This window comes from Acanthochromis polyacanthus, chromosome 22, assembly GCF_021347895.1.
Source record: "Acanthochromis polyacanthus isolate Apoly-LR-REF ecotype Palm Island chromosome 22, KAUST_Apoly_ChrSc, whole genome shotgun sequence".
NCBI lineage: Eukaryota > Metazoa > Chordata > Actinopteri > Pomacentridae > Acanthochromis > Acanthochromis polyacanthus.
In genome coordinates this window covers 10,788,460-10,805,421 of record NC_067134.1, presented here as the reverse complement: position 1 = coordinate 10,805,421, position 16,962 = coordinate 10,788,460, and the positions used below count along the sequence as shown (strand labels likewise).

The 16,962-nt window shown below is 37.4% G+C and overlaps 1 protein-coding gene across 1 annotated transcript in view; it reads right to left on the bottom strand.

The window, feature by feature from the left end:
- The window catches only part of nab1b (NGFI-A binding protein 1b (EGR1 binding protein 1)), a 30,211-nt gene extending 13,486 nt beyond the window's left edge, over positions 1–16,725 (bottom strand). Inside the window, 5 exon segments of the mRNA XM_051942305.1 lie at positions 251–370; positions 1,625–1,676; positions 3,001–3,134; positions 3,207–4,009; positions 16,187–16,725. Coding sequence (XP_051798265.1) covers positions 251–370; positions 1,625–1,676; positions 3,001–3,134; positions 3,207–4,007 — 1,107 coding nt within the window. The 5' untranslated portion in view covers positions 4,008–4,009; positions 16,187–16,725.
- Between the last annotated feature and the right edge of the window lie 237 nt (positions 16,726–16,962).

Here is a 16,962-nt window from a genome sequence, read left to right as displayed (position 1 = left end):
ATTTTGTACAATTTTAGACTAAAAAGACGATTAGATCTTCTGGATCAATAAAATAAACACAAAATGACCAGGACGAGACACGAAATAAGACAAAAATAAACACAGCATGGCTCAGAAACAGTGAACAGAGCAGCAAGTTGTTGAAGATACATTCAGCATGGGGAAACCTCTTTCTACAGAAGATGTGCCAAAATGTCTGTAAAAATGTAAATAGTTAAATGTGGTCTAAGATCAGGAATCGTTCTCCTACCTGCAGACTTCGTCCAACGGTTTCTTCTCCTTTCGACTTGGCGCAGGCGAGCTGCTCCCTCAGCATCTCCTGCCTCATGTGAATCGCCTGCAGAGCCTCCTGGATGTCGAAGAAGTTCTCCTGCAGCACATGAAAACAGCATCTCTGAGTTCTGTCAGTGTGAGCTCATTAGGCCGTTACTGAGCGAGCCAAACGTCACTTTAAACAACATTTTGAGGGGCGTTCCATGTTTTTCCTCACTGACAGCTGTCATTCAAGTTTATTTATTTTAGTTGAATTTCATTTAACTTGAAAACGTTTTCAGAAAGTTAGACTTATAGATACTGATCTAGATGGATAAATAAATGTACACAGTATTTATTGATTCAAAATGGAAAATTTATTAGAATAATTATTTAATCAAATAATCACATTTTTGCATTTATTTCCTTTTTTTGTAACGATTTTAATCCCATTTCTTATTCATATTTTTTAAAAAGTTCAGCTCATTTGATTCATTCAGTATAAATAATTCTCTTGTATTTTCTATTAGTTTGAAAATGGGACTGGTTGCTGTTAAATGATGACACTGGTTAATTTACATTTATTATATTTAATTTTAAAGAAGTGAAAGTTTCAGGCTCCAGTCTCACCTTTAAAGTATGGATTATTACTATTATTTATGTATTTATTTAAAATACAACCAACTTTGCTGTTATTTCATACATAAAAATATTGATATTATTATTATCAGCGAACATGAATAGTGTGATTATTTCCTTTCCTTTCCTTAAATAACTGAGAAACTCTAGAGTTTTCTTTCTGTTTCAGTAGGAGTGACTTTAAAGCAGGAATTCCCCCTGTTTTTTCTGTATTTTTTTAGGATCTCAGAGCTGTTCTTGTTGAGCAGGTGTCGGTTCTCGGTTCTGGTTAAATCCCTGCAGAGTTCACATGTTTCCCATCATCGTTTTTTTTTACACTCTGAGCCTTTCAAAGAGATCGTCTTTGTCCGCTCAAGGCTGAAGCTCCTTTCAGTTTCTGCACAGAGAGGAGCTGCATCTGACACGACCACGCTTCAGGTTTTACACATTTGAAACATCACAGATTCTGGAGCTTTAACATCATTATTCTGTTTCATTTAAAGGAGCTCATCTGTGTCATTATCAAGCAATTTGATGATGATTTTCTCAGTTAAATTAGTATTTATTTGGACTAAAAAGCAAAAATTCTAAAACAAATGCGAATTTTGTGCGACCAGCTGGTACAACATTCAGTTAGAAGAAAACAAAGCAGCAAATTCGTACAATTAAGCAACAAAAAATGACACGGTTTCACATATTTTTGTTGGGAAATGAAGCGCAGAGTTTAGATTATTTCAGCGACAGAAAATCTTACCTCCGTTTTGATTCTTTTAGGGGACGGTTCGTCTCTGTCTCCACAGCGAGATCTGCAGAAAACAATATCAGTTATGACTTCATTACCAGCTGTTCAAATACAGTTTCCAAAGTGAACCAACTAAAAACGTGTCAAAGAAGTCGTCAGTTTGGCTGTAATTTTGCTGTAAAAAATATTGAAAACAACTATTAAAATAACTACATTTTGCTGATTTAGACAGATTAAAACTGTGTAATTTTACAGTCAAAAATAATAAGAGAAAAAATCCACTTGGCATATTTTCTTTGCAGTTAACATGTAAATTAATAATTTTTTTCACTAGAAATTATCTGTAATTTAAGAAAACAGGGAAAATCTGTAAAACAACAGTTTAAAAGAGTATTTACCATTTTGTTTCTTTGAAATAATGGAAAATATTATTGTTTTTATATTTTTGACAATTAAATTAAACTTTCTTAATATACATATGTTTTCTCTAAAATAATTGCAAGTATTTGCAAATATAAAAAAATAATCCTTAATATGCAGATTTTTTCTTTGAAGTCAAAGCAAATATTTTGAAATTATATTTTAATAATTTTTTGAATATTTTTTTCTTTTTTGCTGAGTGAAAAAGTTAAAAATTGTGTAATTTTACAGTCAAAAGTTGCAAAAGATTATTATTTGATTGTTCTGCAGTTAATGTGCAGCATAATATTTTTCATGTGTTTTTTCTAAATATTATCAGTATTTTAACAAACAAGGAAAATCAATAACATTTTTATTAGTTTTAGTTTTTTATTATTATTATTGTTAAAATTATATTTCATGACAATTTTTCAACCCTTAATAAACAGATTTTTTCTTTAAAATAATGGCAAATATTTTTTTCAATTTATGATTATTTTTTGTTAAATTAAATACAGTAAAAAATGTGAGGTAGACATTATTATTTTTTGACATTGTTTTGCAGTTAAAATGCAAAATATGTTTGTTTTTCAGTGATTTTACAAAATATTGTCAGCAATTCAGGAAAACATTTAAAATATGTAAAGCAAAGAAATGTGCTCCTTTTCTATCTTTCAAATATCATGATATATCAGTAAAATGATTTTTTTCTGGATTAAATAGAGTAAAAATGGTGAAATTTTAGATGTCATTTATTTTTATGATCTGTAATTTAACAAATCGGGGAAACTTTGTGAATGTTTTGCCCCTTTTACTGCTATAACTTTCAAGCTTTTGTTTTGAAGTAGAAGCCTCATAAATGACTTTCAAAATAAAAGTCATCACATTTTGACTTTGCAGGAACAAATACTTTGAATCTAAAGTCAGTTTTTCTGAAAAAACGCTCCAGATCAACTCTGAAGTAGTTTTTCAGTGCGGCCGGCTCTTACTTGCTGGTGCGGTAGGTGTACTTGTAGGTGACCTCTCTGGAAATCTGCCGGGCGAGTCCGAACAGCTCATCCCGGCGGGTCAGCAGCGCCATGTCCCTCATACAGAGCTGAGCCGCCGCCTCGTTCACCGTCAGCTGCAGGTCAACAGGAGTCAGTTAACACAAACACAAACCACCTCTCTACACATTCAGCCTGAGTTTATCCACCTCGTGCAGCGTCAGGTGTTTGCCGTCCCTCCTCTTGGAGTCGAAGCGGCCGTAGATGGCGCTGTACTTCCGGATCTCCTCCTCCCGCCGCGGGTCGTCGTCGCTCATCTCAAAGATGTGTCCGATCATCTTGGCCAGTTTCTTGTTGTTCTTCAGCTGCTCCTTGACCTCGGCCAGGTCCGTCTTGGGGAGTCCCGGCGCCATCCGGTCCACGCACTCCAGCACCGACTGCACGGCGGCGGCGTCCAAGGCCTCCAGGGCGTCTCTGGGCGAGGATGGCGAGCCAAGGTCCGACGGCGACAGGCTGTGCTCGCTGTCGTTGCTGTGACCCGACCAGAAGCGAGCCTCGCTGCTGCCCTGCAGGGGCGACCCGGCCGACACTTTGTCCCTCGCCACATCCAGCTTCCCCGGGTCGGAGCAGGCGGCGGCGATGGCTTTGGGCATCTTGACGCTGGCGGTGTTGGCCCGGTCCTGGGCGTTGAGCAGCGTGGGCGAGCCCTCGGGCAGCTTGTAGACGGGGATGCTGCAGACGGGCAGCGAGGTGAGCGGCTGGTTGAAGATGGCCGGGTTGGTGACCCAGTCGCGCAGCGCCTTCTGCAGGCGGCGGACGTGCAGCGGCTTGCTGGCCATGCCGACGAGGGCCATGATCTCCAGGAACTCCTCCTCGCCGGCCTCGCACAGCTGCTGCACGTCGTCGCCGCCCTGCTGGATAAAGGCCTCGTAGTAGTAGAGCAGGTTGGCCCGCTGCAGGATCCTGTAGAGCTGCAGCTCACCCAGGGTCCTCGGCAACACCGCCGCCATACCTGACAGGAAACAAGACAGGGTAAAGACACTACCAACCCCCTGTCTATGGTCTTCATGCTAAGCTAAGCTAACTCACTTTAATCTGTTTAAACTAGGGCTGGGACTTTAACGTGTTAACTCTGATTAATTAATTACCGAAAATAATTATAACACATTTAATAACACCTTTCTCAGTTCCCTAATTTCTGGCACACCAGTAGCACTGATGACCACTCCAGCCCAGTAGGTGGCGGTAATGAACCTGAAGTCTGTTATCCAGGAGTGAAGAAGATACACAGGGCGCACTGAGTGACGTCAAGAAAGTTTGGTGAGCAGTGCAGGAAGACGAGATCGCTTTGAGCTTGTCGGACAGGAAGCTTCTATTAAAAATCTTCCTGATGGCAGCTTGGATAAAAGCGTGGTTGTGTGCAAATTGTGCAACAAAAAGTTTTCTCATCACTGCAGCACTTCAAGCCGACGGTATCACCTCAATGCAAAACATGTTTCTGTTAGCACCAGAGCTAACCTTAGCTATGATTGTCCTGCTACTAGCTAACACCCCCCCCCACCTCCACCCCTGGTCGGACATTATGGGGCGGAATGAATATTTGGATATTCGTCGAGGCCAGAAACCACTATTCGTGCTTACAATGTAGTAGAGGGATGAACAATGCAGATAAACATAAATGAAATCTAAACATTTTTGTTGTTTTAGCTCACGTATATGTCTGTTCATCCATTCACTCGTCAACCAAAATGCATTGGAATGAATAAACTTTGCTAATTGTGTCAAAGATTGCTACACACAAAACTTCTAACTATTTAAACTAAGTTCTTAAATCGTGTCCCAGCCCTACTTTAAACACAAAGATAAAAGCAGATTTTCTTGGATTAGTCTTTTTACAAAAATGGAACCAAAACTGGAATCACATCCAGAACTTCTCCCCTAATTCACAATCCTTGAAAAATCCGTTCAACTCTACAGACTCCAGGTTTTTGTACATTTGTTACAGTTTAAGGACCAGATCACTCTGTGCCGCAGAACTGAAACATCTGAAAAACCTTTTTCCAAATGGCCAGTATGATCAATACTGGAAAAAGATGACTCCACATCCTGTAAATGTTTCACTGCTTACGTTTTAAATCTGCTCTGCATAAACACAGCCTGCAGTTCAGCTGATAAAATCCCACAATTTTTTTATCAAGCGACTGTTGCTCACAGCTGAGTCACTGATGGATTCTTGGCTGCACTGAGAAGCACAGAATTTTTAGTTTGTTTTTTTTACCCAATCCAGTTTGTGTAAACAGCATATTTTAGGGAATTTTTAAAAATGAGTCGTGGTTTTGATTATCCTGATAGAACACAGATCAGATCATTTGCAGAACTGAAGAAAACCTCTTTCAAGAGCCAACAAGTGTTGAATTAGCTGTAAAATGAGACATGTAGAATAAAGTGTTGGATGAGTTAAATGGATTTTACATCACTGAGAATAATTTTAGATAACTTTGGACAAATTATGAATAATTTGGAGCAACTTTCAAGTCATATTGGACAATTTTTTGCTTTTTTTGTGCAAATTCGACATCATTTTCAACTGATTTTTGTGTTTTTTTATGGAATAATTTGAAGCTATTTTTAGTCATTTTAGTCACTACAGTTTGACTTTGTGCCATCAACCCATCACCCGTTAATTATTAAATTAATGCTCAACTAGTCTGAGTAATTTCTGATTAAAAATCGTGTGAATTCTGCGATTTCAGCTTCTTTAGTGTGAATACTTTCTGCTTTCTTTCCTGCTCTCTGACAGTAAACTGAAGCTCTTTGGAGAAAACAAGGCATTTGAGGAAACTCTCATTGACGCTTTTCACCATTTTCCGACATTTTAGAACCAAACAATCTGCAGTTGAAAGGAGCCTTTTGGTGAATTGATGATTTTTGTGGATTTATTTATGATCTGTGGACATTAAAGATGCCATGAACTCAGTGTGTAAATGCAGCTGAAGTTCTGCTCGTTAAAAATAATGAAAAACGTCACGAGTTCCGGACCAAACAAAAAAAAACACACATTTTAAAATATGAAGAGTTCAAGAGGATCTGGTTAAAGTTCGTGAACGGATGAGTAGTTCAAGGACCGTTCTGAACAAAACAACAAAATAGTTTTAACCAACTCTTTTTTGTATCAACTGTATCAGCTCAACTGAAAACTTATTGAATTTTTATCAAGTAAATGTTGGTTGTAACGGAGACATTCATGGCTTCATGGCTGCTCTGAGGAGAGCAGAATTTTTTGCTTTTTACAGACTCTTGCTAGTGTAAATCGTTTATTTATTTATTTATTTTATTTATGAAATATCAAGATTTTTGGAGGATCTGGTTAAAGTTCCTGATAAGAACGGTGCGTCACAGATCAGTAGTTCAAGGACCGTTCTGTGCTGCAGAATTTAAAAATACAAAAGCTGGAAAATAAACTCCACATTCTCTTAATATTTCACTGCTTACATTTTGAATCTGTTTCTTTACTCGTCTCCTGTCTGTTTTCCTGCAGTTCAGCTGAAAACGTATCGAATTTTTATCAATTAACTCTTGGTTGTAGCTGAGTCCCTGATAGTTCCTCAGCTTCACCAAGGAGAGCAGAATTTTCCGTTTTTTACAGAATCCAGTTAGTTAATGGTTTGTTTTAGGCAAATTTCCAAAAGTTCCTCATCGATCGATGTGTCACAGATGAGTAGTTCAAGGACTATTCTGTGCTGCAGGATAAAAACAAAAAAAAAACTGACAAAACAAAACTGTGTTACCAAAACTGGACAAAAAAGTGACTCTGCATACTAGAAATATTTTACTGCTTAAGTTTATAGTCTGTTTCGTCTCCTCTCTGTTTTGTTCAAACACAGCCTCTAAAATTCCAGAATTTTTATCAAGCGACCGTTTGTTGCAGCTGAATCACTCCTGGCTTCTCAGCTTCGCCAAAGAACACAGAATTTTTTGCTTTTTACAGACTTTAGTTAGTGCAAAAGGCTTATTTTTGATGATTTTTTAAAAAATACGACAAGTTGGATAAAGTCATATTGAAGAAATATCAAGAGGATTCAGTGAATTTTCTGATGAAACGATACATTACAGATGAGTAGTTCAAGGACTTCAAACCATTATTTCCATTTCTACAACAGACAACGTGCCTTTTAAACTGATGGCAGATTTCAGATTTCTTCTAATTTAAATCTAAAAAAAAAAGCAGACAAACAGCCAAAGCATTGAGCTCTTCTTTTGACTAGAGGATCACCTCCTATCTGCCAGCGCTGGAAAAACTCGTCCTTCAAACATTTCAGATGTATAAAAATGTCAGATAAGTCATTTGCTGACTGCAGGGCCTGAAATCCTCCCGCTGAGCACCAAATGGTGAGAAAAAACTGAGTTGCCCTTTCTGGAAAAGTCAGGAGGAGAGAAACGTGCAGGACAGTAACTCTGCGATCATCGCGTCTGGATTCCTCCGTAGATTTCAGTCGCTAGTGTTTGTCTTTTTGCGTCGCGTTGATCGTAACGAAGCAGAAACAACTCTAAACTGTTTTCTCTCTGCAACAAAGAAGAGCTTCTGACCTTGACAGAAAAACAAAAACTCAGGTTTGTCACTGAAACTTCCACTTAAACCTTCATCAACTTGCAAAAACAACAAGGTAAAAACATAAAAACTCTTAAAAACCGAGCCAGTATTTGCAGAAATAAGAACGTTTCAAGTCAAAAATGTTTGATTTTTTTCATGTTACAGCTGCAGTAAAACGCTCGTTATATGTAAAATGTACATGAATTATATTTGGACTGTACGTTTTATCTCTGGCAGGTGCAGGATTTGGGTTTATCAGGCCGCCACGCTGCTGACAAAGCCGATCATTTTTAGCAGAAACGTCTTTGAAGATGCACATTTAAGTGCAACAAAAATGCATTTATAAAGAACAAATGAAGGACGTTGTCATATTTACTATAGCCTCGATGTGTGAGTCTTAAGATGTCTTATTTTTCTCTTTTTTAGCTCTATTTTATAGTTTGAAGTCAGCAGAGGAGCTGTAGACACTAAATGACCAAAACACACCACAAATGCTGATTCTAGGACACAAAAGGACCATGACGGCACTCAAAAAGCCCAAAACAAGACCAAAAATGACCCCTCAAAATGTCAAAGATACAAAAATCAGTCAAAAAGATCCAAACACAAGATCCAAAATGACCAAAAGTCACTTAAAATGCTAAGTATCAGACACAAAATTATCAAAAAAGTCACTCAACATGTAGAATACAACACACTAAATGACCAAAGTCACACAAAATGGCAAATACAAGTCACAAAATAAACAAAAAGACGTTAAAAATGTTGATTTTAAGACACAAAATACACAAAAAGTCACTCAAAATGTCAACGATAACAGAAATGTTTAATACAAGATCCAAAATGAGCAAAAGTTACTTAAATGTTAAATATGAGGCACTAAACGGCCAAAAACATATTAAAAATGTTGATTATAAGACACAAAATGACCAAAAAGTCGGTCAAAATGTAGAATATGAGACTTAAAATGCGCAAAAACAGAGCAAATGGTCATAACTAGACACAAAATACACAATAAGTCAAACAAAATGTCAAATATAAGTCACAAAATAAACAACAAGACATTAAAAATGTCAAATATAAGAGAGATAAAGACCAAAAAGTCACTTAAAATGTTAAATATGAGACACTAAATGACCAAAAAGACGTTAAAAATGTTAAATATAAGACACAAAATGACCAAAAAGTCGGTCAGAATGTAGAATATGAGACTCAAAATATGCAAAAACACAGTAAATGTCCAAAACAAGATGCAAAATACAAAAAAAATCACTCAAGATGTCAGATATAAGTCACTAAATGACCAAAAAGACGCTCAACATGTCTTGGAATCTGTTGTTTTTCATGCTAACATGTAAATCTGAGAGCAGAAGCTCATTTTTCTGACGATATGCAGACAAATTTCACTTTTTTTCATGCTACTGCTGCAGTAAAACAGAATTTCTATGGAAAATGTACATGAATTATATTTGGACTGTACGTTTTATGCCTGACAGGTGCAGATTTGGGTTTATCAGGCCTCCACAGGTGTGTGAAACGGTTAAATTTGGATACTCTTCTGCAGAAAAAGCCGATCATTTTTAGCAGATGCACAGCCGATTCATTCATCTTCCATTTCTCGCCGTTCTTTCGCATGCGGCTCGAGTGATAATAGCCGGTATTTTTAACTCTAGATCTGTGTGAGTAAACTTTTTATGCGGCTTATCTTGGAAAGCGACGCTGTCACTCCGTCACAAAGACGCTCTCTGAGCCAGACTCCTGTTAAAGGAGAGCGTTTCTGAGCCCAGAGGCCCTGCGGAGGCCCAGCGAACAGAGGAGTGGCCGTCAGCAGGCCCAGGCTGCTGGGAGGACCACATGCCTCTCTCCACCCCTGCAGGATGTGTAGGTGGTGGGCTCGCCTCGCCCAGAATAGGCCCGGAGAGCCGGAGCTCAGGGAGCCAGGCAGGCAGGCGTCGGCCGAAAACGACAAAAGACAAAAGCTGCAGCTGAAATCATCACCTAAACGTCCACAAACAAACCTCCTAATTCCAAAACTGGATTTCTTTCCTGATTTTAGTGCAGGGTTGGTTCGTTTAACAGCTTGTAGCTCAAAAAAACAAAAAGAAACGAGCAGAAAATACAGAAGAAATGAAGCAAGTTTCCATTTTTACGGCAGACTAGATGTGTTCACGGGTTGGGGATGGTAAATGATTTAAAATAATGATGAATTACAGCTTTTGTATGCTTCTTTTTTAGCAGTATTGTCAGTTTAAAGTCAGTAGAGGAGCTAAAAAATCGCAGATTGATAGTTTAGAAAACGGATAAACACTCAAAATGGCCGAAAGAAGACACCAAATGACCAAAAGTCAACTCAAAATGTCAACAATAACTTCCAAAATAAACAAAAAGGCACTCACAATGTCCTGGAAGGCACTTAAAATGTCCAAAACAAGAAGCAAATTAACCAGAAGGATGTAGAATATGAGACAAAGAATTGTTCTAAAAGACACTCAAAGTGTCCAAAACAAGATGCATATTCACCAAGAACACACTCAAAACTTTAAATGCGAGACATTAAATGACCAAAGCGTCACTCAAAATGTGTGTATACCAGCTTTTGTGTAATTCTTTTTCAGCAGCATTTTCTGTGTAAAGTCAGCAGAGGAGCTAAAAAGTTTGAGATCGATTGTTTGGAAGATAAATAAACACTCAAAATGGCCTGAAAAAGACACTAAATAACCCAACATGAACTCAAAATGTCCTGGAAGATGCTTAAAATGTCCAAAATAAGATGCTAAATAACCACAAGGACACTGAATATATTGAATATAGGACACAAAATGATCACAAAGACACTCAAAATTTCAAATATGCCACAAAAAATGACATAAAGGTTGGTCAAAGTGTAGAATAAGAGATTCAAAATACAAAAAAAGACACTCAAAACGTCCAAAACAAGATATCTGATACCAAAAAAGGCATTCAAAATATAGAATATGAGACACAAAATAACAAGAAATGGCTTAAAGTGTAAAATATGAGACTCAAACTGCACAAAAGACAGAAAATGACCAAAATCACTCAAAACGTGAAATATTGGGCATGAAACGGCCACAATGACACTCAAAATGTCCAAAACAAGACACAAAATGACCAAAAGTGAATTAAAATGTCAAATATTGGGAATGGAATGCCCAAAAACACATTAAAATGTTGATTATATGACACAAAATGACCAAAAAATCACTTAAAATGTACGTATATGAGCTTTTGTATACTTCTATATCAGCAGTATTGTCAGTTTTAAGTCAGCAGAGGAGCTAAAAAGTTTTAGACTGATAGTTTGGAAAATGGATAACACTCAAAATGGCCAAAACAAGACGCCAAGTGACCAAAAATGAACTCAAAATGTTAAATACAACTAAGAAAACAAACAAAACAAACTCAAAATGTCCAAAACCAGAAGCAAAATAAACATTAAGACACTGAATACGTTGAATACAAGACACAAAATAACCAAAAAGCCAGTCAAAATGTCGAATATGAGATTCAAAATGCACAAAAACGCTGTAAATGGCCAAAACAAGGCACGAGATACACAATACGTCACTCAAAATGTCAAATATTGGTCACAAAATGACCAAAAAGTCACTCAAAGGCTAGAATACAAGACTTAAAATCACTAAATTCACAAAAAATGACCAAAAAGTCATTCATAATGAACAAAGAAGACACAAAATACACAATAAGTCACTCAAAATGTCAAATATGGGGCACAAAATGACCCTAAAGACATTCAAAATGTCCAAAACAAGAAAGAAAATGACCAAAAAGACGCTAGAAATGTTGAAATGGAGACACAAAATGACTAAAAATTAGATCTAAATGTAGAATATGAGACTCAGAATGCGTAAAAAATACACTAAATACACAATAAGTCACTCAACATGTCAAGTACGGGGCATGAAATGACGCTAAAGACGTTCAAAATGTTCAAAACGAGAAAGAAATAACTAAAATGTAGGTCAGAATGTAGATTATGAGTCAAAATGTGCAAAAAAATACACAATAAGTCACACAAAAGGACTAAAAAGTAGATCAAAATGTAAAACATGAGACTCCAAATGCGCCAAAAAATACAAAATACACTCTAAGTCATTCAAAATGAATGAAAAGTCACTTAGAATGTCCGATTTCCTCCTCATTCTCTCACGCTGCTGAGCACATTTGTTCTTCCACTAATGATTATTTCCATTGTTGTTATATCTGTTTATCACATGTTTGGTCTCTAAAAAGTCTAAAAGTAGCGAAAAATATCCACCAGTGTCTCCCAAATTCCAGAAATAGTAAGTTTACCGTCACAAAACACCGGAAATATTCACCTTAAATGAGCAGGAACCAGAGAGTCTAGATTTTAAACAGTTCATCTGTACTTTTTTATAGGTTGTTTGCTTAAATTAATGACTTTTTTTCCATTAATTATCCCATTTTCACCTTGTTTCCGGTTTGTCGGTGGAAAAGTTGCTCTCAGGAAACGATGAGCGTTTCTGAATTCTGCTGACATCCCATTTTTTTTCCAGGATTTTTATCGGTTTAAAACTGAACTCGAAGCTGGACGTGATGTTGCACCAGGTAAAGAAAGAAAAAATGTGGAGCCTAGATGTGTAAGTGCTTCAAAAAATGGTTTCTGAGCATCTTTTTAGCACATTTGATGTCATCAGTCTGCATTTGGACAAAACCAGACACATTTTGACTGACAAGAAGCCACGTAAAACGTCAAACATAAGACACAAAATAACCAAAATGTCGATCAAAATTTTAAAAAATGAGACTTAATGTGCAGAAAAAGACAAAATGGCTAAAACGTTACTCAACATGTCAAATAATGGGCAAAAAAATGACCAAAAACACGTTAAAATGTCGATTGTAAGACAGGAAATGACCAAAAAGACGCTGAAAATGTCAAATATAAATGACAAAATAAACCAGGAGACACTCAAACTGTCCAAAGCAATCTTGTTTCAAACACTTTGAGTCTTAATTTAGCAATGTTGTGCTTTATATTACGCCTCTGAGCACGTTTTTGGTCATTTGGGGTCTTGTTATGGACATTTTTAGTGTTTATTTTCCAAGCCATCGATCTAGAACTTTTTAGCTGAAAAAGAAGTACACAAAAGCTCGTCTACGGCCATTTTGAGTGACTTTTTGTTTACTTTGTGTCTTGTTTTGGTCCTTTTGTGTCTCTTATTCTACATTTTGAGTGTCATTGTGGTCATTTTGTGTTTATAATCAACATTTTTAATGTGTTTTTGGTCATTTCCTGCCCAATATTTGACACTGTGAGTGACTTTTTGTGCATTCCAAGTCTCATATTCTACAATTTGAGTGACTTTTTGTTGATTTTGTGACTTATATCGGTCATTTTGTGTCTCGTTTTGGCCATTTTGAGTGTTTATCTGCTTCCAAACTATCAGGTAAAGACAACAAAGATGACCTGAGTCCAAATCTTTCTAGCAGCGTGAGAGATTTAGGAGGAAATTTGACATTTCATTGACTTTCCATTCGTTTCTTGTCTCAGATTCTACATTCTGAGCGTCTTTATGATCATTTTTGTGTCATATTCCACATATTCTGCATCTTCTTTACTACAATTTGAGTCTCAGTTTAGACATTTTGTGCCTCAAATTCTACATTTTAAGCTTCTTTTTGTGCATTTTGAGCCTCATAATCAACATTTTAACTGACTTGTAGGTCATTTAGTGTCTAGTTCTGGACATTTAGTTTTTTGTGCATTTTGAGTTTCATATTATACATTTTCAGTGACTTTTTTAAAATCATTTTATGTCCTACACTTAACATCGTGACTGAATTTTGTGCATTTTGTGACTTATATTTGACATTTTGTGCCATTTTGTCAATTGCGGGTCATATTCCGCTTTACTTTTTGGTCATTCCGTATCTTGTTTTTGGACACTTTGAGTGTCTTTTTGGATAATTTTGTGTTTTATATTCGACATATTCAGTGCCCTGGTCATTTTGCATCTTGTTGTGGTCAATTTAAACGTCTTCACAGTCATTTTTTTTCTATTCGTTTGGCATTTGCGTGACTTTTTGTCATTTTTGCGTCCTGTTTTGGATATTTTGGGTGTCGATTTAACTGCTGCTGCCACAAATACTAAGTAATTTCTGCGCAAAATGAAAAATATTCTAGTTCTAGCATCTTACATGTGAATATGTGATGCTTTCCTGTGAGATACGAGAGATTAGTTGGACTAAATAGTTATTTTTTTTAGATAAACGTGGTGAAGTTGTCGTTGTTTGCAGCAGCAGAGGTTCAGGTGTTTTTCTCAACAGTGAAAAACTATATTTAGCTGCAGTGTGAACCAAGCGTAACAAAGAGTGTTTATCAGGTAAACTGACCACAGACACTAAAACAATCTTTACTTCACAGGTCTGTCATTGAAAGGACAGACCTCTGGTCGTTTTGGTAGTTTTTTATCTTATATTTACCATTTTGTGCATTCTGTGCTAGTTTTGTGGCTAATATTTGACATTTTCAGTGTCTTCTCCATTACTTTGCATCTTGTTTAGGACATTTTGAATGACTTTGTGGTTATTTTGTGTCCTATATTTGACATTTTGCATATGTTTTTGGTAGCTTTCCGTCTTATATTGAACATTTTGTGTATCTTGTTGTTGTTTTGTGGCTAATATTTCACATTTTGTGGTAGTTTTGTGACTAATATTTGACATTTTCAGCGTCATCTCCGTCATTTTGCATCTTGTTTAGGACATTTTGTGTGATTTTACGGTTATTTTGTGTCCTATACTTGACATTTTGCTGATCGTTCTTGTCATTTTGCGTCTTACATTTGACCTTTAGAGTATCCTTTGGGGTCATTTTGTGTTCTATATTTGACATTTTGAGTCAAAGCATACTTAGACTTGTTGTTGGTTCAATGTTATATCGAACATTTTGTGTATTTTGTGCTAGTTTTGTGGCTAATATTTGACATTTTCAGTGTCTTCTCAGTCACTTTGCATCTTGTTTAGGACATTTTGAGTGACTTTATGGTCAGTTTGTGTCCCAAATTTGATATTTTGCTGATCTTTTTGGTAGCTTTTGTCTTAAATTGAACATTTTGTGTATTTTGTGGTAGTTTTGTGGCTAATATTTGACATTTTCAGTGTCTTCTCAGTCACTTTGCATCTTGTTTAGGACATTTTGAGTGACTGTATGGTGTATGTGTATGTTTGACATTTTCCTGATCTTTTTGGTAGTTTTGTGTCTTAAATTTAATATTTGTGTTTTACGTGGTAGTTTTGTAGCAAATATTAAACATTTTGCTGATAGTTTTGGTATTTTTTCATCTTATATTTACATTTTGTGTATTCTGTGGTAGTTTTGTGGCTAATATTTGACATTTTCAGTGTCTTCTCGGTCATTCTGCATCTTGTTTAGGACATTTTGAGTAAATTTATGGTTACTTTGTGTCCTATATGTGACATTGTACTGATCTTTTTGTTCATTCTGTACCTTATATTTCACCCTTTCAGTGTTTTTTTTAAACTGACCACTGAGTCTATTGTGCCTGGAGACTAAAACAATCATTCAGTTCAGAGTTTTTTCCTTATAACAGCTTCAGTAAATGCTGCTGTTGGTTTTTCCTGGTCCTGCACAAACACTCTGACAGCTACCAGCGTCTTTATCTGGGTTCCTCTGGCTGAAATGGTGTAAACCTGTCAATGCCAGCCTCTAACTGAAGTCCACGGAGCGAGTTTAGCGAGTTCGGCTTTTCACCTGGAGAGGCGAGGCGTGCGCTGGCACAATGGCACCGATGCCACACAAACAAACACAAACGCGCACACACACCGAGACGATGGAGGCCGACGTGTGGCTGTCCAGCAGCGAGATGAGGAATCCTTTGATTTCACTGTGATGCAGGAGGAATTTCCCGGTTTGTCAGTGTGGAACTACTGAATGATGTTGCAATCATGAGTGCGACAGGAGAAGCATGTGTTCAGAACACTGTAACCTCATGTTTAGCACATTTACTGGGGGGGGATTTCACTAAAAATGTCTCTGTAGCAGCTAAAAATAGCACAAATGAGCCAAGCAGCATGCTGAACAAGGACACAGAATGTACCCAGAACGGGGAATCCTTTAAAAATTCCCGTCTTTGCTGCTCCACTGTGACCCTTTGACGCTGTTTCAACTTCAATTCTACACAAATAATATCAAATTATTCTACACAAGAGGCTTGAAAGCAGATTCCATTGTGTTTTCCCACGTATTATAGTGAGTTCTGTTGCTTTAACTTCTCTTTGTGTCACTATAATATTCACTAAAGGTATTCTAATCCCCTTTGCTATTTCCTTGTGCGTGTGAAGCGTTCAGAAGTAAGTTTGGAATTATTTCTATCTCGCTATAATCTTCCTTTCTGGAGTTTTAGCTGACTTTACGTGGCATCCAGTGAAAATTTCAAGCATTTCCTATAATATTCTCACGTCACGTAGCAGCTCTGTGCTCGCTATCTTTGCAAAACATGACAGAGTTGAGGATAACAGCAGCAGCAGCAGGTTACATGCACAGTTTGATCCGTGCGTAATTGCGCCTACCTGGTGAGTTTTTGGCCCCCTTTGGTCCGCCCTGGTCCGGTTCCTCTTCTCCGCTGCCTCCTTCTTCTTCTTGCTCCGCTTTACTGTTTATCAACACAAACCCCGGGTGTCAGTGAGCGCACAAAGAAAGCCCGCAAAAGACGAGATTCCACAGAAAAGAGCGGCGTGCGTAAAAAATTGCGAAAAACCCGAATTCAATTTAGCGATAATTTCCAGGACGCACACACAAAAAGAAGCAGCCAGAGAGCGTCTTGCTTGTCTCTGCTTGCTCAAACCGAGCGACACTCCTCTCCTTGTCTTTGTGGAAACTTTTTCTTTCGCCCGCCGCTCAGAGAAAAGAGAAAGAAGCAGCAGAATGTGAGTGAAAAAGCCGCTGACCTTCGTGCGTCTTCTTTCCTCCAAGTGTGTGTTGCGTGTGTGTGCGAGTTTGGTGAGTGTGTGTGCGTGTGTGTGTGAGTGTGTGTGAGCGTTCGAGTCTCTCCCAGCGTCGCTCCACTCCCCTGCACCGCTCAAGCTGCGTCAAAGCGCACACGCTGGCGTACGAACGCTGCTTCCTGCCGCTACAAAATAAAAGCACCGGCGCTGCAAGCAGAAAGATACATGAAGAAAATCACAAACTGAGCAGATAGTGATGCAAAATATGTCAAATGATTGTTGCTTCAGTGCAGCTGATTTATTGCCATTATAGTTGGATGTCTGGAGTCATAATTTGGATCGTGTGATTAAGAAAAAGCAGAATTTAAACACAAAATGTACAAAAAACATCATCTGAAATC